Source organism: Sparus aurata, chromosome 23, assembly GCF_900880675.1.
Source record: "Sparus aurata chromosome 23, fSpaAur1.1, whole genome shotgun sequence".
In the NCBI taxonomy this organism is placed as follows: Eukaryota; Metazoa; Chordata; class Actinopteri; order Spariformes; family Sparidae; genus Sparus; species Sparus aurata.
This window is the reverse complement of record NC_044209.1, coordinates 14,805,489-14,832,790: the sequence shown is the minus strand read 5'-3', so window position 1 is coordinate 14,832,790 and position 27,302 is coordinate 14,805,489. Positions and strand designations below refer to the sequence as shown.

At 38.2% G+C, this 27,302-nt stretch overlaps 4 protein-coding genes and 1 long non-coding RNA gene across 8 annotated transcripts in view; 1 reads left to right on the top strand and 4 right to left on the bottom strand.

Moving 5' to 3' along the window:
* Positions 1–27,302, top strand: part of septin9a (septin 9a) — an 87,675-nt gene that overhangs the window by 37,169 nt on the left and 23,204 nt on the right. The gene's annotated exons all lie outside the window — the stretch shown is intronic.
* Positions 6,539–8,333, bottom strand: LOC115575517 (uncharacterized). The gene is made up of 2 exons (XM_030407662.1): positions 8,238–8,333; positions 6,539–7,894 (listed from the first exon to the last, which is right to left on the bottom strand). Exon 2 carries the CDS (start codon positions 7,888–7,890, stop codon positions 6,934–6,936), a length of 957 nt encoding a protein of 318 aa, XP_030263522.1. The 5' UTR covers positions 7,891–7,894; positions 8,238–8,333; the 3' UTR covers positions 6,539–6,933.
* On the bottom strand, positions 9,056–11,796 carry LOC115575516 (uncharacterized). Its single transcript, XM_030407661.1, has 2 exons — positions 11,738–11,796; positions 9,056–11,225 (listed from the first exon to the last, which is right to left on the bottom strand). Exon 2 carries the CDS (start codon positions 11,219–11,221, stop codon positions 10,226–10,228), a length of 996 nt encoding a protein of 331 aa, XP_030263521.1. The 5' UTR covers positions 11,222–11,225; positions 11,738–11,796; the 3' UTR covers positions 9,056–10,225.
* On the bottom strand, positions 14,601–16,008 carry LOC115575514 (uncharacterized). The gene has a single exon (XM_030407660.1). The coding sequence runs from the start codon at positions 15,973–15,975 to the stop codon at positions 14,950–14,952; it is 1,026 nt and encodes a 341-aa protein (XP_030263520.1). The 5' UTR covers positions 15,976–16,008; the 3' UTR covers positions 14,601–14,949.
* Positions 17,783–20,109, bottom strand: LOC115575518 (uncharacterized). The gene is made up of 2 exons (XR_003982680.1): positions 20,021–20,109; positions 17,783–19,532 (listed from the first exon to the last, which is right to left on the bottom strand). It is a non-coding gene; the product is annotated as an uncharacterized LOC115575518 (long non-coding RNA).

Genomic DNA, 27,302 nt, shown 5'->3' with positions numbered 1-27,302 from the left:
CCCTAACACTCCTCTTTGGGCGTTGTAGCATGTGTGGCAGCCCCTTCACTCATTTCCTCTACACTGCATGTGTGTTTGTGTGTGTGCAAGCCTGTGTGTAATGAGAGTAGGGCTGGGCGATATATCGATATAAAACTTATATCGATATATTTTTTAAATGTGATATGGAATTAGACCATATCGCATACATCGATATAGTTCAAATTTGCGCTGTGATCCTTGCTCCAGGCAAGCCGCTGACCCGGGGCTCTCTGCACTGCTCCCCGCGCCCCTCCTCTTTCATGCACAGAGAGGGGAGGGGCTGGAACAGACACTCCAGCACTCTTCAACAAACACTTTGGTGGCCGCCGTTACCCCGCACTTTTGCCTTGATACCCCGTGAAAAAAATCATCACACGGCCAACGGACAGCGTAGAGAGCTTGCCTTGAATTACAGCCACCTGAGTGCACAGTAGGCTAGTCACTCACAGTAACTTCAGTGAGTTCGCGGTTCGCGCAGGTGGAGCCTCATCATCACGATGATCTCACGTGAAAGTCTCTCAAACAGCAGCAGCGTCTCAAAACAGAACAACGAAACTTGCAGCACAGCGAGCGAGCTCAGCCGGTTTGACATGATACGTAACTGACTTATGTGGTAGGATTTAGTCCGGTAAAGTTGGAAATATATTCACAGATTCGAACTTCCCGGATCAATAACTCATAAGTGAAACCTTGTTAAAACACAACTGACGGCTCTTTCCTACGGTAGTAAGGAAGACAACGAGCTACAACCGTATTTTCATCAAAACGAGCGGCTGGATATTAACTCTGGTCTGTATGGTCAGCCGTCTGTGAGACGAGGGCGCAGGGACAGTGCAACACTGAAAAGAGAAACTACAAAAAATATTCAATAACTTCACTATTATTCAGAGTGTAGTGTCACCAAAATCATTCCACACATCAGTGGTCTCCTGCTGGTTATTCTACAATTTTTTTGTTTGGAAAAAATGTGCTTTGCCATAATTTTGAGGAATTTCTATTTGGGAGAAATATTTAGTAACACTAATATTCAGTGTAGTGTCACAAAACTCACCTCACCCTAACCCTACTTAAAAAAAAAACTGTTTTGTAATGTAACATTAACTTGATATTGGTATTTAAAAAAATGTTTAAATACATAATCCATGTCTTATTATAAATTAGGATGTTATGGTATCAGTCTGAAAGGTAAATCAACAAATTTTTACTCAGTGGCCTTTGTGCCCTGTCATGTGGCCTTGGTGCCCCTGACAAAAAAAAAAGTGAAGGCCAAATGGACTTGCCCCTAAAATGACGAAATTCCCACCCACATGTCATATTTGGCTTTGACTTTGACTGAACATTTGCTCTCACTTTGCATAAAAATATCGGGATATATATCCTATATCGATATTCAGCCTAAATATATCGGGATAAGACTATTAGTCCATATCGCCCAGCCCTAAATGAGAGTGGAAAAAATAATTTCCCAATTTGGGATTAACGTAGTATATAAAAAAATAAAGTAATTGCAAGACCAAAACATCAACATAATCCATTCCTCCCAAACCCTCTCATCACCAACACTGACCTTTTTTTAAATACTTTTGTATTACCGGTCGAAATAAGATGGTGTTTATTGATTCAGAAGCTGCTTGCAAATATATGATATAATAATATTATTGATATTATAATAATATTGCAAATACAATTTAGCAGCAGAAGATAAAATATGAAAAGTTTATCAAAACCCAATCCCATTGTTGAGCTGTGATGTCATGCATTAAATTGGCAAGTAGGAGGCACAGCTAATTTATTGATTTAATATAAGGGGCATTTAGCAGATGCTTTTGTCAAAATCAACTTACAGTAATTCATACATTCACACACTGATGGTGATGGCTGCCATGCGAGGTGCTGACCAGCCCATCTAAAGCTCATGAATGATAAACACATTAGAAATAAGTATTTGTTGTGTTTTTTACATTCCATATATGAAGCCAATTCATTTATAAATTCTAAATAATGAAGTAAGGAATACAAATAATTGATGTGGTTTGGTTCTGTGAATGTCCTAGAAGGCTCATAGAACTGAACTGCATGAAAAGAAACCTTTCTGCAGAAAAATACCAGTGATTAATTACTTTCACTTCTGTGTATTAAGTATATTCATTAACATGAAAACAAATGTGTCCCACTCTATTTAAATATTTTATTTATCTGATTTTGTGGCTAGAGTAAGATCTTTTTTTAACAAAATACCATTCCTCCTCAAATTGACCCAACTGGTGTCAGCTTTTAGACTTCTTTTTTTCAAACTGTTCAAACAGCAGTGACTGTTTATCATTAACAACTGGCACTTTACTATTTCACTCTCAAGAGGAACCTTTGGTTCTTATTTTCTTAAAGCTGAGTCTGCAACAGTTTTTAATGATGACTCATTATCTTATGATCTGCTGGGTCTTGTGCTGGCCTGCTGAGTGCTATCCTAGTTTCACCACATTAGAACAGTATTCATCTATTTCTCACAAACATAAAGGCCTTTTTGATAGGCCTGCCTGGGACTTGGCGAGAAGCAAAGACTCATGCATGTCACAAGGGATGGAACTGGTCTTGCTGATAAAACCTTAATCTGTATGTGGGTGTGGGTGTTCAAAAACACGTCTGACTGGTGCTCATCCAGTTTCCTTGAACTTAAGATAAAGTAAAACTGACATGGGTTTGACCAACGCATTATAGTTTAATAAACACAATTACCAACACTACAGAAGAAAACACAGCCATGATTCAAGTACATACATTATCAATGAAGGCTCAAAACTGTCCATATGAGACCACAGAGTCTTTCACTTCATCTATCCATCAGATAAATGTACATTCTCTTCTTCTGCTATTTGTTCTATCACCATTCCAGACCAGTGCGTAAGCATACAACACAGTATGGTACAATAATCAAAATGTCAAGATTTGGGTGAAACACAACCCTTTTAAACTTCAGTTCTTGTAATAAAATGCAAAAAACTCTGAAAACTCTGTTTTTGATCCTTTGTGATTAAAAAAATATAGATATATTTACAGGTGGGCAAAATCAATTAAAATGTCATTCTAAGTTTTTTTACAACAGATGTTTCAAACAGTGCCATGTTGGTCAAAGTCCGCAGTTTTTTTTAGTTTCAGCAAAAATTACGCCACCTTTATTGACGGATCACCCCCTCTTCTCTTCGTAGGGAAAAGATGACTGGGTAGGAATGAAATCCTAATGACTCTCAGGCCTTCAAAGCAAACAGTTTGTTAAGGGTGATTTGAAGTATTTGGCCTTAAATCACAAGCATATTATCATGGTCGCTTTGTCCCTCTCCTCAAAATCCACCCTTCCACACCAAAACAGCAACTGAGAATTCAATCTGAAAACTACTGTCACTGAATAGAAACAGTTGCTTATAAAATAAAAATTGTCAGTGAAAGAAGACTGTCATAATCCTGGCTGAGGAGAAAGTGCTGTTCTTATACTGTTGCTGATTTGATTGTCATGATTTTGCCAGGGATTGAAGTCTTTAACTGGTCCAGGTGCTCATTGTTAAAGAGGAAAGTGACCGGACAACCGTTCATTTGGGTTCAGTGGAGTGGACAGCTCCATGAGGTCATGTATTTGCGACTTAATGACATTTCACAAGATTTTAAGGCTGTGGCAGCAATAATTTTGCAGTAATGTATCATTTTTTTAGCAAAAACCATGCCAAAAAAACTATTAATGGTAAAATAATTGTAAAAAAACAGCAAAACCCCAAAGCACAATAACCACAATGACTACATCTGTTGCCGCTTTCCGGTCTGTTTATGTCCACGGTTCTGCCGATGTTTACTGGCCTGCCGATGTTTACCTGCCTGCCGATGTTTACTGGCCTGCCGATCTTTACCTGCCTGCCGATCTTTACTGGCCTGTCGATGTTTACCGGCCTGTTGTTTGCTTCTGGTCTGTTGTTGCGTTTCCATAAGTGCTTTTCCTCAATCACAATAAACAAGAACAGTCCTAGGCAGGCAAGGCTGCCCCATGTGTCTCTGATGTAGTAATCATCAGCGTTGCTTCCAAAGCGGTTTCTGAGGTGCAACAGTGGCTGTTGGCCATCCCGCACAGAAAACTCTCTGATCTGTCTTAACAGGTTAGTAGTTACCTGGTAAGTATTATCTGGATCATAACGTGTCCCCTGATGTTCAGAGGTGTCATAATGCTGTGTAATGTACACCTGGTCTATCCTCTGCCCCCGGACTCTAATTATGATTCTGTCCATGTTTTCTCCCTCATACTCCATTGGGGGGTCGACAACATAATCTGGAAGTTGCTCAGATATGTCTTGATAGAGATTGCCAACAGTGTAGTACCAGTATCCTTGAGGCAGGGGGTCCAACAGTTCCTCATAGTTGCCATAATGATGTGAGCCATAATCGCTGTTCGGGTCAAAGGTCAGCTGTATGATATTGTTATTGTCGATGTTAACTGCGTTGGCAAACCAGTGGAGCAGCATAAGACTGTGTTTGGGCACAGATTGGCCAAAGTTGATTTTCTTAAGTCCTTGATTGAATTGAGCTTTTTGTGTGCAGCTGACACAGAGGTCAGGACAAGGAGCAGAGATACACAGCAACTGGTGACTCTTCCTGACATCTTCATGATCCTGTATAAACATGTAAAAAGTTAATGTTCACATTAATCACCCATACTGTACCTTATCAATCGATATATCTGTGTGTAACTAGAGATGCATCTTATTCTTATTTTTTAAGATTTTATAATATTATATAATATTTGTTCTTATTTTGATGAATAGATAATCTAACACTTCACGGATAGGTTGACACATTCACTTGTCTGTCTAAACAAAATACTCAGGCAGTCACAGAAACACTGAAACAGGTTCTGCTTCTTGAAAGTATTCCTAGTAAGGTCAATACTCAAAAGTGTTTTTTACACAGCCAAATGTCTTAAAGAGTTGACAACACTCACAAAGTTCAGTTTTTCACCTATTATGTAAAAGACTTTCATGGTAATCAAAAACTAGCGATCAGAAAATAAGAGAGCTCACCTGCTTTCATCTGCTGCCATCAAGCATCTGATCTTTGTGTTTGGGTGAGGACGGGCAGTTGGTGTTTACTGGTAAATGAAACTGAACCTAGCAAGGCAGTGGTTACAGGAAGTTCAATAATAAATCTCTGTGAATGAAACTTCCCTCTGTATATCAGAAAACAAAAGCGGTACTCTCTTTCAGTGTTTTATTGCAGTTTACCAGTCATATGTCTATAGAAATGGTAAAAACTCATATTTTATTTGCACATTTTAGTAGAATGACTGTAAAGAGAGAAAATAAAAACCTAGTCCACTGGGCTGTCTCTGCTCTAAACAATGCGTGTGTTTTCACCTGCTGTGCCACGGCATGTTTCAGCAGACTCTCAGACATGCCCTCCGCTCTGCTCAACAGAGAACATGCATGGAGTATATTTTTGACGAAAGCGGACCATAGCTGTGTCAAGCTGCACAGAGCACATTGAACCAGACAGGAAGTCAGACAGCTGAACGGCAGAGAGCATCCAGTCAATTTTCAAAATAAAACACCCTGGGTAGACTCAGGCTCTGCAGCACAATAAAGTCATAAATATTAATAAAAAACACACTTATAACAGTCAGGTAATGACATTTTTTAACTGCATAGACTACTCAACCAAATCATCTGAGCAACTCAACAATATCAGGCAGGCATGAGGCTCTGCTCCTAAAACGCTCCCAGTAGGATATGAAGCCATGTGGAGGATGGACCAAAACAGTGCCACACATGCCAGGTAACAGAGACATGCTCAGTGGAATCAAGGGGTTATCCTGTATACACTTAGCACTGATCCATATTTTGTAGGCTGCATTATTATGCATTTTTGCTACTTAACAAATGTTATATTTTCATTATAGTGTTGTTGTAATTTCCATTGAAGACTATTGTTCAAAATTTGCTGTCATCTATAAAGTTTATATTCTGCAGTGAAATGCCCCCCCAGTACATATCAGTGTCACAACTCTTCATTACCAAATCTGAGAAATCATTATCTGAAAGTGTGGTGAAACATAGACCAGTATATTGTTGTCAGATTTGTTTTGTTCACTTTAATGCAGCTATTGGCCTAAAAAATAATGGTGAATAATGCATTTTCCCTTTATTAGACAACACACAGCAGAATTTGCAAGAATTAGTGGGTTGAGAAACGAGGATTGCACTGCAACAAAAGTTCTCCTGACGGATTTGCAACAGGGTTGTAGTGATTTTAGACTATTGGGTCACCAGGAAGCCCAATTTAAAAAGTGATTATTCCTTTTTTCCAAAATTTTCCCCTCCATGAATTGTGATATTTTAAAAATCACATAATGCCAGTTCAACAATCCTCAAAATATAGGCAGTCAAAAACAATGTTGGACCAATACTCATTCGATCTTAAAGCATATACAACCAGATATGTGTAGTAAGCATAACTCTTTGTGTGGCTCTGTGTTTTTTTTTTTTTGTTCAAGGATAGTTAAAGTTGACACATTGAACAGTTGCTTGAGTTTTCTTGAATTTAAAGTACATTTTAAAAAACAATGACATGGCTCTGACAGAGACCGAATAGTTTAATAAAAACACAATTTTCGACACTGCAGAAAAAAGTACTTGAAGTAACATCATTGATTATCAATGCAAGCTGTCTAGACCATAGAGCCTTTAACTCATTTGTTTTGACTCTGGTGCTGTAGTATGAATTCAATTGAATGACTGACTGGGTCTCAGCCCCTCGAAGCACACAGTTAATTTTAACTTTGATCACAAGCATGGTGTCCTTGCCCCCTCCCTTTATCACCTCCTGTCCACACGAAAACAATGACAAAGAATTAAAACTGAAAATCATTGAACCACTGAAATTTTAAGGCAGCGGCTGCAATGATTCTTCAGTGGTGTGCAAAAATAATGCTGACAAAACATTTAGTACAAAAAATAAAATGAATAAACAAAAGAAGATCGCCAAAGCACAATGATAGTAATTTTTTTGTCTGTTATTGTTTTCCAGACTGTTGTAGATTTCCAATCTATTGTTTTCTGGTCTGTAGTTGTTCTCCACTCTGTTGATGTTTGCCGGGCTGTTATTTCCTGGTCTGTAGTTGTTCTCCACTCTGTTGTTTTTTGGTCTGTTGTTGCGTTTATTCAGTAAGTACTTTTCATCTATCACAATAAACAAGAACAGTCCAAGACAAGCAAGGCTGCCCCATGTATGCTTGATGTAACCATCATCAGCGTTACTTCCAAAGCGGTTTCTAAGATGCACCAGTGGCCGTTGGCCATCTCGCACAGAAAACTCTCTTATCTGTCTTAAAAGATTAACAGTGATCTGGTAGGTATGATCTGGATCATAAGGTGTCCCCTGATACTCAGAAGTGTCATAATGCTGTGCGATGTACACCTGGTCTGTCCTCTGCCCCTGGACTCTAATTATGATCCTGTCCATATTTTCTCTCTCATACTCCATTGGGGGATCGATAACGTAAACTGGAAATTGAATGGACGTGTCTTGATAGAGATTGCCAACAGTGTAGTACCAGTATCCTCGTGGCAGTGGGTCCAACAGCCTCTCATAGTTGCCATAATGATGTGAGCCATAATCACTGTTTGGGTTAAAGGTCAGTCTGATGAAATTGTTGTTGTCGATGTTGACTGCGTTGGCAAACCAGTGGAGCAAAATAAGACTGTGCTTGGGCACTGATGTGCCAAAGTCGATTTTCTTTAAATCCCTGATTGACTTGAGCTTTTTGTGTGCAGCTGACACAGAGGTCAGGACAAGGAACAGAGCTAGACAGCATCTCGTGACTCTTCCTGACATCTTCATGATCCTGTATAGATATTTGAAAAGTTAATGCTCACATTATTCATCCATGCTTATATTAGCCAGTAAGAGTTGGATAAGAATTGGGAAGGGATCCTAATGCACTTCAAGTCATTCCAGTCAAGATGGGGTTTTTTTTCATATATATTTAGCCCAATATCTCATATCACAAATTAAACTCAAATGCATATCCTGATGCCCTTGATTCAGATAAAATCAGTATTCCACAGTAAGCACTTAGTAAGACAAAAAGGAGAAAACCCTCAAGAAGAAGACTTGAAATGCTTCACCAATCATTTGTAATGTCACGGTAAATGTAAAACTACAAATCAGAAAATAAGGGAGCTCACCTGCATTTGTCTGCTGCCGTCACGTATCTGATCTCTGTGATCTGGTCTCTGTGTTTATGTGAGAGCAGGTAGTTAATGTTTCTATGTAAACAAAACTGTAATGAGCATCACGAGGGATTATGGTAGGTTTGATAGTGAATGTATCCTTTGGACTGCAAGGTGTGGAACAAGGACATTTGCTGTTATGGCTGGCTTATTATTAGCCAGTAATTATTTATCACAGAACTATTTGAAACCCACAGGGCATAAATGTTTTGTAGGAAGCTTTTCTCCCTACTTGTATTGTTCTACTGTAAAATGTCCAGGCCTTTTACATATGTGTCACAACTCATCCTCACTTAATTTAAGATCATTGCGTTAAAGTGGTGTGAAAAATACTGATTTAAATTTCTTTGTTCATTCTTGCCTAAAAAGATTGGACAGTGTGCAGCATAATGTGGCGTGGAGATTAGCTGCAACAAAACACTTGAACAAAACATGTGGTGGTTTTTAGATGATCTTTCTATCCCTTTTAAAGAGTTATACTACAAATTCCAGTGCAAGAAATTTAAAACAATCTTATTTGTCTGTAAGAGAATTAATTTATCACAAAATGCACGTTCAACAAATTTTGAATTATAAACAGTAAAAAAAACAATGGAGCAATACTCATTTGATCTTGAAGCATATACCACCAGATATAAGTAGTATCCTTAACTCTGTGTTGCTCTCCTGTAATTGTCTGTAGAATGAGCATATTGAAAGTTGTCTTTATGATTTGATATATCAAACTTGCGCTCATCAGTTTTTCATAAACTTATAAAAATCAACGACATAGGTCTGACTGATACATGATACTTTAATAAATACACAGTTTTCAACAATACAGAAAAAAATACACAGCTGTAATTGAATTGCACTCTACATTAGCTGGGAAGGCTTGCCTTATCATATATAGACTTTCACTTGTAATTTATCTAACTTCCTCTTCATCTCTATCAGACAGAAGATGAAATGGCAGTAAGTCACTATAACATTAGACCATGTTACACGTTTTTATTATATTTTATAACATGCTTTATTACCACACTAGAGCAGTGTGCTATCATACAATAAATGCCATTTTTCCCAGTGCCAACACATTTGTAATGAAAACATATTTGTGTTGTTGTTAACAGACTGCAATCTTGTAAATCGGGCTACAAAGCTAAAAATCTCCAGATGTGATTTTTGGTATAATACAAGCTGTTAAACCTTCCTTCAGGGCATAGTAAAATGTAAAATTATCATGCTTTTTTTGATCTCATGTGATGTTATGCAAATTTTTACATGCAGGCAAAATTCACTGCGGATATTAAACTGTGCCATGTCGATCAAAGTCTGCAGGTCCAAGCAAACATTATGCCGCCTTTATTTACTGATCATTAACCCTCTCTTAGTTAGGAAGATATACTGATCGCTGACTTTATGACGATCGCCCTGTAGTCTGAATAAAAGCGAAAGACTGTCTGGGGAAGACCTAAACCTTGAAGACTGTAATGGCACACAGTTTGAAATTAGTGATTTAGTATTTGCCCATTTAATCACAAGCATGTTAGCATTGCCCTACACCTCTCAAAACCCACCCTGTCCACAGCAGCTCAGGAAAAGAGCTTTGTTCTACCTGTAAACACCATGAAGTCCCTGTCCCTATGGTTGGTGTGTCAAACTATAGACTGACACCAAAACGCAGGAGAAACTCTTAGCTTACTCTTGATCATCTGCTCTGTTGGTCATCCTGGCTGAGGAGAAAGTGCTGTTCTAGTACTGTCATTGATTTATTTGTCATGATTTCGCCATTGATTGACATCTTTCACTGTTCCAGTTGTTCATAGTTAAAGTGGAATGTGAACAGACAACCATTCATTTGGTTTCAGTGGAGTGTACAGCTCCATGAGATCATGTGTTGTGACTTGATGACATTTCATAAGATTCTAAGGCTGTGGCAGCAATATTTTTGTTTTTCAAAATTATTGCCAAAACAATGCCCAAAAAACTATTAATAACACTAAAATGAATATTAACAAACAGCAAATCCCCAATGCACAATAACGATAATGACTACATCTGTTGCGGCTCTCCGGTATGTTGCTGTGTTCCAGGATGTTTACGTCTACAGGCCTGTCGATGTTTACCGGGATGTCGATGTTTACCGGCCTGTCGTTGTTTAGCCACCTGTTGATGTTTAGCCACCTGTTGATGATTACCGGTCTGTTGTTTGCCTCTGGTCTGTTGTTTGCTTCTGGTCCGTTGTTTGCTTCTGGCCGTTGGTTGCGTTGGATCAATAAGTGCTTCTCCTCAATCACAATAAACAAGAACAGTCCAAGACAAGCAAGGCTGCCCCATGTGTGTCTGATGTAGTAATCATCAGCGTTACTTCCAAATCGGTTTCTGAGGTACAACAGTGGCTGTTGGCCGTCCTCCACAGAAAACTCTCTGATTTGTCTTAACAGGTAAGTAGTGACCTGGTAGGTATGAACTGGATCATAAGGTGTCCCCTGATGTTCAGAAGTATCATAATGCTGTGTGATGTACACTTGATCTATCCTCTGCTCCTGGACTCTGATTATGATCCTGTCCCTGTTTCCCCCCAAATATTCCCTTTGGGGATGGACAACATATTCTGGAAGTTGCATGGACATGGACAAGTCTTGATTGAGATTGCCAACAGTGTAGTATCGGTATCCCTGAGGAAGCGGGTCCAACAGTCCCTCATAGTTGCCGTAATGATGTGAGCCATAATCACTGTTCGGGTTGAAGGTCAGCTGTATGATATTGTTATTGTCGATGTTAACTGTGTTGGCAAACCAGTGGAGCAGCAAAAGACTGTGCTTGGGCACTGATTTGCCAAAGTTGATTTTCTTTAAATCCCTGATTGACCTGAGCTTTTTGTGTGCAGCTGACACAGAGGTCAGGACAAGGAGCAGAGATACAAAGCAACTGGTGACTCTTCCTGACATCTTCATGATCCTGTATAGATATTTGAAAAGTTAATGCTCACGTTATTCATCCATACTGTACCCTCCAAATCTCTACCATGTTCGTGATTACATATGCCACTTGGGCATGTTGATGAATAGGTATCCTAACACCTAACGCATAGGTTGACACATTTACTTGTCTGTCTAAACAATACTTAGGATGCCTTAGGAACACTGAAACAGGTTTTGCTTCTTGTTATTATCCCTCCTGCTCATATTGACCAGTAAGAGTCAGATAATAATTGGGAAGGGATCCTTTATGTGCTTCAAGTCAATCCAGTCGAGACATTTTTTTTTTTATACAACCCAATATCTCATATCACAAATTAACCTCAAGTACATATCCTGATGCCCTTGATTCAGAAAAAATAAATATTTCCACAGAATGGGATAGTTAAACTAAGAGGAGAACACCCTCAAGAAGACTTGAAATGCTTCACCAATCATTTGTAATGTCACGGTAAATGTAAAACTACAAATCAGAAAAATAAGGGAGCTCACCTGCATTTGTCTGCTGCCGTCACGTATCTGATTTATGCGATCTGATCTCTGTGTTTATGTGAGAGCAGGCAGTTAATGTTTCCATGTAAACAACACTGTAATGAGCATCACGAGGAATTATGGTAGGTTTGATAGTGAGTGTATCCTTTGGACTGGAAGGTGTGGAACAAGGACATTTGCTGTTGTGGCTGGCTTATTATTAGCCAGTATTTATTTACCACAGAACTATTTGAAACCACAGAGTGTAGATGTTTTATAGGCAGCATTGCTCCCTAGTTGTAAAGTTCTACTGCAAAATGTCCAGACCTTTTGCATATCTGTGTCACAACTCATCCTCACTAAATTTAAGGGATCATTGCGTTAAAGTGGTATGAAATATACTGATTTAAATGTTTTTGTTCATTCTTGCCTAAAAAGATTGGACGGTGTGCAGCATAATGTGGCGTAAAGATTAGCTGCAACAAAACAATTGAACCAAAAGTGTGGTGGTTTTAGATGATCTTTCTATCCCTTTTAAAGGGTTATACTACAAATTCTAGTAAAAGAAATTTGAAATACTCTTTGTCTTTTTAGGACAAATAAGAGTATTCCTATATCACAAAATGCATATTCAACAATTTTCAAATTATAAGCAGTTATAAGATACAATGGCGCAATACTCATTTGATCTTGAAGCATATACCACCAGATATAAGTAGTATCCTTAACTCTGTGTTGCTCTCCTGTAATTGTCTGTAGAATGAGCATATTGAAAGTTGTCTTTATGATGTGATATATCAAACTTGCGCTCATCAGTTTTTCATAAACTTAAAAAATCAACGACATAGGTCTGAGTGATACATGATACTTTAATAAATACACAGTTTTCAACAATACAGAAAAAATACACAGCTATAATTGAATTGCACTCTACATTAGCTGGGAAGGCTTGCCTTATCATACGTAGTCTTTCACTTGTTGGTTTGATTTATCTTACTTCCTCTTCATCTCTATCAGACAGAAGATGAATTGGCAGTAAGTCACTAATATAACATTAGACCATGTTACATGTTTTTAATATATTTTATAACATGCTTTGTTACCACACCAGAGCAGTGTGCTATCATACAATAAATGGCATTTTTCCCCGTGCCAATACATTTGTAATAAAGACAAATTTGTGTTGTTAACAAACTGCAATCTTGTAAATCGGGCTACAAAGCTCAAAATGTCCAGATGTGATTTTTGGTATGATACAAACCGTTAAACCTTCCTTTATGTTATAGTAAAATGTAACATTATCACGCTGTCTTTGATCTCATGTGATGTTATGCAAATTTTTACAGGCAGGCAAAATTCATTGCGGTTATTAAACTTTGCCTTGTCGGTCAAAGTCTGCGTGTCCAAGCAAACATTATGCCGCCTTTATTCACTGATCACCACCCCTCTCTCAATTTGGAAGACATGCTGATCACTGAATTTGTTACAATGGCCCTGTACTCTGAATAAAATGGAAAGACTGTCTGGGGAAGACCTAAACCTTGAAGACTGTGATGGCACACAGTTTGAAATGAGTGATTGAAGATTTGCCCTTTTAATCACAAGCATGTTAACATCGCCCTACACCTCTGAAACCCTTCCTGTCCACAGCAGCTCAGTTCAGGTCTTTATTGTCCCTCGAGGGGAAGTTTGATCTACAGTAGAGGGCAAAAAATGACACAAAGACAACATAAAGAGGACATGAATCACAGTAACGGCAAACAACCAACCAAAAGATTAAAAGTAAACGTATCAAACCATTGAATTAGTAGCCATAGTAAAGTGCTGCTAGTAAAGTGCTGCTGAGCAGTGCAATCAAGGTTTAGTGCAAATTAAGTGCATTTATTGCACTTAGAACGAAGGAAAATTTAAACCTATTGGTTTTTACCCTGGGGGACCTGTATCTATGCCCAGAAGGGAGAAGAACAAATTCCTCCAAGAGTGGGTGGTCAGAGCTGGACAGGATCAACCGTAACCATTCAAAACTTGGATTTTTGTTTTGCACTGTGAGGTTCCCATACCAAGAAATTAAACAAAAGGTTAACATGGATTCAATAAAAGATTTATAAAATAAAGCCATCAGTGTCTTTTCCACATTAAAAGTATTCAATTTACGTAAAAAATAAAGTCTCTGCAGGCTCTTTTTGCAGATTGCAGATGTATTGAGGTCATGGTTCAAGTTCTTTTCGACTGCTGTTCCCAGGTACTTTTAGCACTCAACCGTCTCAACAAATGAGCCCATGATTATAGTTGGGAAGGTTAAGTGGGAAGTCTTCCTGAAGTCGATGGCCATATCTTTAGTTTTGTGACATTTTAACTTTAATTAAGTGGTTGTTACACACCCAGGATCGACCTCTCCCTCCTGGAGCAGACTAATTAAAACAGTATCATCTGCAAACTTAAGGAGATGCCTACCCATGGTAGTTGCTCCTACAGTCATTTGTAACCGTTGACAACCGTTTCTGGGATAGAGCCCCATTAGCCCCACTGCCTGGGGCAGCTCAGGAAAAGGGCTTTGTTCTACGTGTAAACACCCTGAAGTCCCTGTCCCTGTAGTTGGTGTGTCAAACTAAGAGACAGACACCAAAACACAGTAGAAACTCTTAGCTTACTTTTGATCATCTGCTCTGTTGGTCATCCTGGCTGAGGAGAAAGTGCTGCTCTTAATAATAATAATACATTTTATTTACAAAGCGCCTTTCAGGACACTCAAGGACACTTTACAGAGGGACATCAGAAAAAAAAAAACAATGGATTTAAAAAAAAAAAAAAAAAAAAAATTCAATTTAAAACATTTAATAAAACAACATTCAAACATCCAAATACAAAGAAAGAAAACCATACAATTAACAACATTTCAAAACATCAGTGAACATACAGTGTGCAACAATTAAATAGAACAACAATAGAGGTAGGGCGGTGTAACAGTTAGGGGTAACAGTTAGGGGTGGAGTGAATAGGCAATTTTAAACAGGTGGGTTTTGAGTCTGGTTTTGAACAAGTGCTGATTTTATTGTCATGCTTTTGCCAGTGATTGGAGTCTTTCACTGTTCCAGTGGCTCATAGTTAAAGTGGAAAGTGAACAGACAACTGTTCATTTGGGTTCAGTGGAGCGGACAGCTCCATGAGGTCATTTGATTGTGACTTGATGACATTTCATAAGATTTTAAGGCTGTGGCAGCAGGTTTTCAAAATTATTGCCAAAACAATGCCCAAAAAACTATTGATAACGCTAAAATGAATATCAAAAAACAGCAAAGCCCCAATGCACAATAACCATAATGACTACGTCTGTTGCGTCTCTCCGGTCTGTTGCTGCTTTCCAGTATGTTTATGTCTACAGCCCTGTCGATGTTTACCGGCCTGTCAATGTCTACCGGCATGTCGATGTTTACTGGCCTATCGATGTTTTCCGGCCTGTAGATGATTACCGGCCTGTCTATGATTAAGGATCTGTTGTTTGCCTCCGGTCTGTTGTTTGCCTCTGGTCTGTTGTTTGCCTCTGGTCTGTTGTTTGCCTCTGGTCTGTTGTTGCGTTGGTTTAATAAGTGCTTCTCCTCAATCACAATAAACAAAAACAGTCCAAGGCAGGCAAGGCTGCCCCATGTCTCTCTGATGTAGTAATCATCAGCGTTACTTCCAAATCGGTTTCTGAGGTACAACAGTGGCTGGTGGCCGTCCCCGACAGAAAACTCTCTGATCTGTCTTAACAGGTAAGTAGTGACCTGGTAGGTATGAACTGGATCATAAGGTGTCCCCTGATGTTCAGAAGTGTCATAATGCTGTGTGATGTACACCTGGTCTATCCTCTGCTCCTGGACTCTGATTATGATCCTGTCCCTGTTTCTCCCCAAATACTCCCTTTGGGGATGGACTACATAATCTGGAAATTGAACGGACCTGCCTTGATTGAGATTGCCAACAGTGTAGTACCGGTATCCTTGAGGCAGGGGGTCCAACAGCCTCTCATAGTTGCCGTAATGATGTGAACCATAATCGCTGTTCGGGTCAAAGGTCAGCTGTATGATATTGTTATTGTCGATGTCAACTTCATTGGCAAACCAGTGGAGCAGCATAAGACTGTGCTTGGGCACTGATTGGCCAAAGTCGATTTTCTTTAAATCCTTGATTGAATTTAGCCTTTTGTGTGCAGCTGACACAGAGGTCAGGACAAGAAGCAGAGTTACACAGCAACTGGTGACTCTTCCTGACATCTTCATGATCCTGTACAGATATTTTAAAAGTTAATGCTCACATTATTCAACCTTACTGTACATTCGCAATCCATAAGGGGTGTCATGATACGATTAGATTTTTTTAAATTCACTTTTAGACCAACGCATCCTGACTTGTAAAGCACAACAACCTTTTTTTTCTCAACATGACGACTTTTTACTGGTGGCTTTTTGCATGTTAGGGTTAGGCAAGGCTAAAATAAAGGTTTCAGAGTGTAACAAAAAATGTCACTTCTGGAATTAAGTGATAAACAACAACAGACACAAATTCAGTGTGCTTCAAAGTTTGGTTTCTTAAATCTTTATGGAGTAAATTCTTTTCCCATACAGTAAATGAAGGATCTCAAAGATAAACCCGACATCTCAGGTGCTGTCAGAGTAAACTAGTACTAATCAGTTGATCGTACTTTGCACACAGTATTTTATCTGGAAGTGCCCCTGCAGGCTAATGGTAAGTGAGTTGGGTTGTCTGTTTAATTCAGAATCAAAATCTTGACACCCCTAAAATCAATACCATGGGTCTTAATTATTTATTTTTATTTTATTTATTTATTTATATGCACAATGATAAAACAAGAATTCTGTTTAATAATACAAAGACAAATAATTGTGCAGGAGAGGAAAAGAAACCCAAAGGGCTTATATAAAATCCTCCCCCTCAATACAAAATCACTAAAACAAATCAATCAATAGAAAAAGAAAAGAAAAGAAAAGAAAAAGAAAAAAGGGAAAAAACAAAAAAAAACACAGTAAACAACAAACAGAAAATATCCATAAAATTGCAGATTCATTTCAATTAAAACCCAATGATGCAAAGATGTGACTAGGACTGTAGGTATTGTTTGAACTTGGTTTTAAATGTATTTATAGAGAAACTAGATTCTAAAAAATGTTTTATATCATTCCACAGCACTGCACCTTGATAGACAAATGAGAATTTAGCAACAGAGGTCCTACAGAAAGGAATATGTAAATCATTCTTTCTTCTTGTAGAATGTGTATGATAATGTGAGTTAAACTCAAAATAGCTTGGAAAAAAATAGGTAGAGATGCCGGAAGGCAGATTACTTTATACATAAGAACCCCTGTTTGGTACTTGTTCACCTTTTTTATCGATGGAGCTAATGATTATTTTCACGATTTTGATAGATCTGTTATAAAGTATTTGTTCTTATTTTGATGGATAGGTAATTCAAACATAAATGGACTGGTTGACACATTTTCCTGTCAGTTTTTAAACAATATTCAGGTTAGAATTGTGAAGGGATCACAATGCACTTCAAGTCAAACCAGTCAAAATTGCCCTCAAGGGGCTTCACTGTCCGTAAATACAATATTCTTAGACCGCTGATTCGGATGAACACCAATCCAAATATTTGTGTATCCTCCCAGTTACAACCTTTTTGTACAACATGTACACATGGAACATTAAAGGGACGGTAGCACAAGTGCAGAGAACCCTCACTAAGAAGACCTGAGATGCCCCATCAGTCATGTGTAATAATGTCATTGTAAATCAAAATCTTGTGATCATAAGAGTACTCACCTGCATTCGTCTTCTGCCGTCAAGAATCTGATTTGTTTGATCTCACTGCTGCTTTTATGTGTGAGCGGCACTTAATGTTTCCCCATAAACGAAACTGAAACCAGCTCTGCTAATGGTAACAGGGAAGTTCAATAGTAGAGCTGATAGATGAAACTTGATTCTGTAATATCCTGGGTCTGACTGATGCAATATAGTTTATTGAAACACATCATTCTTAGCTCTACAGAAAGACTACACACAAACAAATGGAGTATACTCTGGTTTTATTTAAAGCATTACATAATCAAGGCAGGTTGTCCATATCGGACCACAAAGCTTCTCCTTCGATTTATTTTATCCATCAGATCAATTTACATTCTCTTCGTCTCTATCAGACACAGGATGAAATAGTGAGTCACTACTGTAAGATTAGATATAGTTAAATGGATGAAACATGAAGCTTTACCATGCCAGAGCAGTAGACTATCATATACAATTAAAATACTTTTGCTCAGTTCACATACTTTTGTAATAAAGAAGAATTTCTGCAGTATTTGAGAAAAAAACCCTGCTATTTTGCAGACATCCCTTAATGGTATAATGAAAATATGATGTCATCTTGGTTGTGATCTTTTTTTATGTTATTGTAGTTTTTCCAGGCATTTCCATTTCCAGAAAGTGATTTTATGAGGTCACAGTGACTTTGACCTTTTGACCACCTAAATCTAATCAGTTCACCCTTGAATGGATGCTTGTGTCACATTTGAAGAAATGTACTCAGAAAAAGAGGATGGGACAGACGAACAGAAGTATTGTTATTATAAAAATTGTAAATGAGTCATCTAAAGATGGTGCTACATTCATTCTGGATTTGTTTGGATTCAGTTTGGATTTTTTTATGTGCGTTTTATTTTTCAGTGGAACTATTCAATGTCAATAGAAGTTTTCAAATACACATTTTTCATTGCCATTGTTTCCTTTTTCAGTTTAGAATTTGTTTTTAATGCCAAAATAGTAATAGTAAATAAGTCACATTCTTGGTTCCTTATGTAACTGCCTGATTCGTTGTTCCCAACAACAGATCATGCTGGTTTCATGGCCCTCATTAACCCTGTAAAACAACGCCAGTGCACCTTTGGTTTGGAAAAATATAGAAACACTGGTCTCCCTTATTTCTTCTCATCTCTTATAAAAAACAAAAATAAAAAATATATATATTAATAAAATAAAAACACAGCAGATCAGCGAAACATCACCACAATCATTTAGTCTCTTTTGTGGTTTGTTGTTTTCCGGTTTGTTGTTGCTTTCTGGTTTGTTGTTGCTTTGGTTCCAGGAGTGCTTTTCAGTGATCACAATAAACAAGAATAGTCCCAGGCAAGCAAGGTTACCCCATGTGTGTCTGATGTAGGCATCATCAGCGTTGATTCTATAGCGGTTGCTGAGGCTCAACAGTGGCCGCTGGCCATCTCTCACAGTAAATGCTCTTATCTGTCTTAAAAGATTAACAGTGATCTGGTAGGTATGATCTGGATCATAAGGTGTCCCCTGATACTCAGAAGTGTCATAATGCTGTGTGATGTACACCTGGTCTATTCTCTGCCCCCGGACTCTAATTATGATCCTGTCCATGTTTTCTCCCTCATACTCCATTGGGGGATCGATAACATAATCTGGAAGTTGATCGGACGTGTCTTGATAGAGATTGCCAACAGTGTAGTACTGGTGTCCTCGAGGCAGTGGGTCCAACAGTTCCTCATAGTTGCTGTAATAATGTGAGCCATAATCCCCACTGTCCAGGTCAAAGGTCAGCCGCATGACATTGTTATGGTTGATGTCAACTACGTTGGCAAACCAATGAAGCAGCAAAAGACTGTGCTTGGGCACTGCCTGGCCGTAGTTGATTTTCTTCAAGTCGTTGATTGAATTGAGCTTTTTGTGTGCAGCTGACACAGAGGTCAGGACAAGGAGCAGAGCTACACAGCAACTGGTAACTCTTCCTGACATCTTCATCATCCTGTATAAATATTGAAAAAGTTATCCAGATGCATTTAATGATAATTATAACTGTGATGAATAGGTCATTTTAACACCTAGGCTAGGTTGACAATTCTTAACATGTTTTTTAAAACAATAGACAGACCACTATATATAAGAATGAACACAGGTTTTTCATCTTATTTTCAAGACAGACCTAACACCAGTGTAAGAAAGATCAGGGCCAAAATTCACGGTCCTCGTTCTGTACAAAGATGCATGCCAAAGTTTTTCTTAAGTTTATTAAGAGGCTTTAGCAGCCTGAGTTTATCTATTCAACTGACTACCTTCCGAAGTTACAATTTTTAGCAGCCCACACTCTCTTTTAGTAGCTCCACAGATTTCGTTTGAGGGATAGTAACACAAAGAGGAGAGAACACTCACAAATAGCACAAGTTACATGCTTAATTTATGTGAAATAGTGTCACAGTAGATCAAAAGCTAGTAAACAAAAATAAAAGGGCTCACCCTGGTCTGCTGTTGTGAAGTATGTGGTGTGTTTGAGCTGATCTCTGTTTTTGTGGGTGAGCAGGCAGTTACTGTTTCCATGTAAATGAAACTTAAACAGAGCAGGAAGTGGGGTAATACAGCTGTGACAAAACCTTGGTCTGTATTCAAGAAAAGAGATCTAGTTGTCCCTTTCAGTATTTGTTAGTGTTTACCAGCCACGTGCCTGTAGAAATGTAAAAAGCTGGTTTGTTTTTATTATTTTATAATGTATCATTTATTTTTAGTGGAATGATTTGGTAAAGAGAGGAGTAATTCTGTGAGTCATCTGGTAATCTGGTAGTCATCAGGTGTGGGACAAAATATTCTCTGTAGGTCAAATTTTGACATTGAGTGTATTCATCCTACTACATGGGCTGTACAATGAGATTTAGACTAATGCTTGGCTTATTATTTGCCTTTTAGCACATATAAATTCTAAATTGCATCACATACATGTACAGAACAAAAACTAGTTTGTGCAGGTCCAGGTTTGACAGTGAGTGTTTCCTCTGCCGTGCAGGGTGAGAAATTCTTTTTTACTATGAATGTCTTATTTGATAGTAACGTTTATGTTCTACAGTAAAATGTCCTGCCCTAGTACATACATCTGTTACGACTCTTATTCACCACATTTGAGGCTTCAATGCCTGAAAGTGTAGTGAAATATAGGCAGATATATTATTGTCAGATTTGTATAATTTGTTCTCTTTAATGCCAATATTGGCCTAAAAAAATCTGAATTTGGTATTTTTTTTCTTTATTGGATATAGAGTAGATTTCACCAGAAATCCTGGGTTGAGAGATACTAGGATGATTGCAACATTACCTGTTGACAGGATTCCACTAGTGGGTCACCAGAACACCCCAGAACACCTACTCAGTTAGTACTGAGTATTTCCCTTCCATAAAGGATAATATTTTTATCCTTTTAAAAAGTTCCTGGTGCAAAATAATTGGAAATAATCGTATTTGTCTTTTGAAGAGTGATAACTTTATTTCTACGTCACAAAATGCCTGTTCAACAATTGTCAACATACAGTATAAACAGTTCATAGACAATTAGATCTTGTGCTTATCCATTTTTCTCAAACTTAAAAAACACTGAAATGGATCTCACTGACCTGTTATAATTGTATTAAACATTCACAATTTTCAACACAACAGAAAGAATATAAAACCATAGGCTAAGTAAGATACTGTTTCATTTATCCTTAGACCAATCTAAGTTATCTTCATTTCTATTAGACACAAGACATACGAGCTCTGAAATACTACTATTAGACTAGACATCATTTCATCAATGAAGCCCAGAGCTTTATTACCATGTTATAACAGTGCATCATCAAAGACAATACAGGTAACTTTACTCTGTTATCATACTTTTGTAGAAGAGGAACAGGGTTTTTCATTCGTTCCGTCATGGTGCCGTAACATTTAAAATTGACATCCTTTTTTTCATTTCTCAGCCCTTACAACACACTGTACTACTGAGCCTATACCCCAATTTTTACTGAACAATATACACAAAAAAGCTAGCGCAATAAAATCAAACATGTGGTGGCGAAACAAAGCATACAACAGAACAGCCCTTGTGCTTTTTTCAGGGTAGCTGAGGTTCTAAAAGTCTGAATCTGTTTCCAGTCGAATGAGGTACACTGGTTTTGTGTACATCAATCTTGGTTTGGACAACATCTAGGGAAATTGCCCTAACTCATTTCTTGTCATCTTTTACAAAGATAAGATAACAAATTAAGATAACTAAAAGAAACCAAAGAATGAGGGTCTGGACAGTATTATCAATCTGACCACTATTTCGTGACCAACCTGGCATGTATTCGCGTTCCTGTGTGGAGGACTTTTCCTCGATCACAATAAACAACAGCAGTCCGAGGCAAGCTAGGTCACCCCATGTGTGTCTGATGTGACTTAACTGGAAATCGTCAGCATTTCTTCCAAAGTGGTCTCTGAGTTGCCAGAGTGGCATTTGGTTTTCTCCCACAGAAAAGTTTCTGATTTGTCTTAAGAGGTTAGTAGTGACCTGGTAGGTATGATCTGGATCATAATGCTCTGTGATGTACACTTGGTCTATCCTCTGTGAAGCTTCTTGTCCTGTGTTCTGCTTCCAGACTCTAACTATGATCCTGTCCCTGTTTCTCCCCATGTACTCCCTTGGGGGTTTGACAACATAATCTGGAAGTTTCATGGACAAATCTTGACTCAGCTTGCCAACAGTGTAGTACTGGTATCCCCGAGACAGTGGTTCCAGCAGTCCCTGATAGTTGCCGTAATGATGAGAGCCATAATCTCTGTTTGGGTCGAATGTCAATCCGATGACATCATTACTGTTGATATCAACTGCATTGGCAAACCAGTGGAGCAGTATAAGACTGTGCTTGGACACAGCATGGCCAAAGTCGATTTCCCTCAAATCCTTGATTGAGTTGAGCCTCTGTACAGTTGGAATCATCATTCTGTTTAGATATTTAAAAAGTAATTGCTCACATCATTCATTCATACATTTTGTTGAAAATCTGAAAATTGTCTTATTTCCTTTGCCATTTTCAATTTCATCTTTACAGTTTATTCCTTTTATTTTGTGCATTTTGAATCTTTTGAATCTTAAAATTTCACTTCAAACTTTTACTCAATTTTTATTTTCAAATTATAATTTTATGTTTTAAATTAGATTTTATAAATGTCCTTTTTCTTATGGCTAATTTCACCATGATTATTATGCACCCATATTTATAGCTTAACAATTAACAGGCCAATTTTTACTTTTAATCATTAATCTAGGTATGTAGCCAATAGTTAACCCCATAAGATATTCTATGTCTCTGTCTGCATGCAGACTGACAGAGCTGCCGCTCTTGAGTTAGTCTTTTCAGGAAATTCACTGTGTCAGCACAGTGTTTCCTTGTTGAGTTTGTGTGAGATAGTTACACGAAGGAATAAGATCACAAAGAAGACTTCATTTAAATGCCTTGCCAATCATATGACATGGTGTAAGGGTGAATCCAAAACTAGTGATTATAAAAAAAGAGATCTCACCTGCGTTCTGTCGGCTACCGTCAAGTATCTGATCTGCGTGTTTTTATGAGTGCGGCTGTTACCACTTCCCCGTAAGCGAAACTGAAAGAATTAGTGCAATAATGGTGTTTAAAAAAAGACAGAACTACAAGATGTATGAGATTATTACTTTTCGCAAATACCAGGTCAGCAGTTGTCAGAATACACCCATCAGCAACAACATTAAAAGGAGGAACAGGTGAATTGAGGGAAATTGATCATCTCGTGGAATATGCAATGCTCTGCTTTGAAACATCAGTGCCCTTTTTTTCCACTTAAAAAATAATAACACTGACATGAGTCTGAATGGCGCATTTTAGTTTAATAAACACAGTTTTCAACACAACAGAAAAAATACAAACAATTGAAATAGATTTCTGTTTTATTAAACGCTAAAACATTATCTGTGAGGGCTGTCCCAATTGTCTGTTTCGTTAAGCAATCAGAGCAGTTTACATTATCTTCATCTTTATCAGACACAGAATGAGCTGTGAGTCAGTATTATTAGATTTGACATTACAGAATAAGGAAGCTTGGAGCTTAATTACTATGCCAAAGCAGTGCATTATCATACAATACAAAACATTTTGCAGTTCCAATACTTGTTTTAATACAGACAAACTTCTCCTGTTATTCATAAAATGCAATCATGTTAATACAGCTATAATGCTTAAAATTTCCAGATGTTATCTTGGCGAAACACAATATTTGGTTTCTCACCACATGTTATACTGTGGCTTTATCTCAATCTTTTATGGAACATAGTCAAAAAGCTAATGAAGCACACAATAAGTATGATGAAAAAACAACACAAACAACACCGCAGCCCCCTATCAACTGAGGGTTCAGAGTTGTACTGACTGCCTGAATCTCTGATCCTGCTGGCTCCACCACCACCCCAAAGATTCTGTCTGTTTTCTGATCTGTTTTGTTGATTATAGAAGTACCTTTCCTGGACAATAAACAAGAACAGTCCCAGGCAAGCAAGGTTGCCCCATGTGCGTCTGATTTTGTTAATATCAGCATTACTTCTAAAGTGGTTTCTGAGTCTCAACGGTGACCATTGGCCATCTCTCACAGAAAAGTATTTGATCTGTCTTAAAAGATTAACAGTGATCTGGTAGGTATGATCTGGATCATAAGGTGCCCCCTGATATTCAGAAGTGTCATAATGCTGTGTGATGTACACCTGGTCCATTCTCTGCCCCCGGACTCTTATTATGATCCTATCCCTGTTTTCTCCCTCATACTCCATTGGAGGATCAACAACATAATCTGGAAGTTGAACGGATGTGTCTTGATAGAGATTGCCAACAGTGTAGTACTGGTGTCCTGGAGGCAGTTGGCCCAACAGTTCCTCATAGTTGCTGTAATAATGTGAGCCATAATCTCCACGTTCCGGGTTAAAGGTCAGCTGCATGACATTGTTATGGTTGATGTCAACTGTGTTGGCAAACCAGTGGAGCAGCATAAGACTGTGCTTGGGCACCGATTGGCCAAAGTTGATTTTCTTCAAGTCTTCGATTGAATTGAGCCGTTGTACAGCTGACACAGAGGTCAGGACAAGGAGCAGAGCTACACAGCAACTAGTGACTCTTCCTGACATCATCTTCATCCTGTGTAAATATTTAAAAAGTTAATGCCCACATTATTTATCTATACTGCACATTCTTAAAGTCCAAAGTATTTGTTCTGTGATTAAATGTATTCCAAAATTATTTGAAGATAAGAATTTAGCAGCCTGTGTTTAATCCATACTATGTAGGATTTGTCAGTTTGAAAACACACCATTCAAAGTAGCGATAAGGTCTCCTGAAGAGAGATGGTTGTTCGTGGAATCCTGCATAGTGTTTAATCCAGTCAATTTAATATCTTATAGTTGGTATTTTATTACAAAACTGCTGAATCCTTGAGTTAAATTCTTCACCAATAATATGAAATATTTTCATGGTTAATCAAGAAATTAAGAGAGCTCACCTGCGTCAGTGCTGCTGTTGGAAATCTGATATGTTTGATCTGATCTGTGTATTTGAATGGGTAATAGGCGTAACTCTTTTATTGTTTCCCAGGAAATGAAACTAGCATAACTGGAATTTATGGTGACTACAGCAAGTTTTATTATACTCCATGATACAAACTTTACTTCTGTATTCAGGAGACTAACATTAGTACTCCATTTCAGTGTTTGTTGGGGTTTACCAGCACATGTGCCTGTGCCTGTAGAATTGCAAAAGATGTTGGGTTTTTTTTGCATTTTCTATTATGTGTAGTTTTTAATTGAAAAATTCTGAAAAGAGGGGATTAATGCAGTGAGTCATCTGGGAATCGTATGACCAGGGTTAGGACAGAAACTAGTCTCTGCAGGTCCATGTTTGTTCAGGTGGTGTATCCTTTGGACCACATGGTATAGAACAAGGAGATTTGTTCTAGTGCCTGGCTTATTATTAAGCTCATTTACTAATCAAAGATCAGTTTGTAATTGCAGTACATACCTGCTTTTTTAGTGTGTGTAAAATATTTTTTTTAAATGGTGATATTTTTCTCCAGAGTAAAAATGTTTAACAGCAAACTCTTTCTGTTCCTCTTATGATTATATGTAAAAGAAATAATAGTTAAAGTTGAGATAGTGTTTTGAGTTTTATTTCCCATGTTTAGCAGCCAGGACTGCTGCAACTCTACCAGCAGCCAGCAGGAGATGCTGTCACACAGGTAGATGGTCTCACACACCTGGAGCGTCTCAGTTTTGGAGCTTTTAAAAAGTTTTTGTCAATACTGCTTTTAAAGTCCATACTAGTTTACATTTAGAGAATCACCAAATATCAGATCAGCCTTCTAACTCTGTTTGTGTACATATTACAGCACATGACACGGTTCAGTGAGAGGGGCCACAGTGAGGCCAAAGAAGCTGGGTTCAGTGTTTGTTTTTTTGTTGACTATAAATGATCTGAACCAGAGAAGTACTTCTGTCCTCCAGAGAAGTGGATTCATGTGACACCTCCAATAACACACACACACACACTTACATGCACTCAAAGATGCATTCACACAAAGACAGATCTCTTGATATCCTGTATGGACGCTGGTGTATTCCCTTTGGGAAAGGCAGAAAGCGAGTCAACACAAAGGAAACATTTAGTTTCTCTGTGGTCACCACCCACATCTTTCACATGGGCAGCACAAGAGCATCATACAAACGATGCTGTACAAGGATACTTTCATAATTGTCTTTCATTTCCTTTTAGAAACGTCAACATGTACTGTTCAACAGTGCAGTTACAGATACTGATAATTCATTAACATTCATTGTCATTTTTTTTCATATCGGAAATGAATAACTATTGTGTTCCATTGCAGAATTGAAACTGAAACTACATCCTTTCATCCTCCCAAAGCACTACAACCTACAGTCTGCTAATTAAGCAAACTCTTTGGCCACAAGATGTCTCCACGTGTTCCCTCTGATACAGTTATGCTCACAAATGTTCATACATGGCATGCATTTTACTCTGCACATTTGCTGCATTTATCTTGATGCACCCAGTGAGTGCTGTTACTTCGATCCATCGTGTTTCTGTGTTATAAAAGACCTTGGACAGCTGAGGAATGCTGTCAGGGGTCAGCCAGGCAGCACTATACTCCAACTGCCAATGTATGACATCATCTTGGCTAGGCGCTGCCTAGAAACATCAGCGACTGCCATTGGCTTTCTGTCACTATATCCTTCTCCTCAAAATGATCTTTTTATCTGACATGGCCATGTCCCCAGCAGGGCAGAAACTCTGTAACAAAGGAGTGCACGCCAAGTTATGTCGGATCAAACAAATGATGGTTGGCTCAGTCTGCACACATGAAGTTCTCACTCAGGAGGCTTTTAAGATGATTGTTTGCAGTGGAGAGAATGGAAATCATTTTTAATTGTACAAAACGCTTTTTTTTAAACCTATTAACATCTGTAAAGTCAGGCGTCGGCTTAAGTTGTATTTACAGCTCCTACAATGACCTGGGGTATGCTGGGTGTCAGTGGTGACTGGGAACCTTAAGGGAAATTTATTGAACTGTTCCATTTTATACACCTGATTTTGAACTATTCAGAGTTTGGAATCTGAAAAGTTTGTTCCCAGCTGGAACAAAAAAGATCCCAACTTGACTTGAGGTGTGAGCCAAGTGGATAGGTATACTCTTTACATTGATT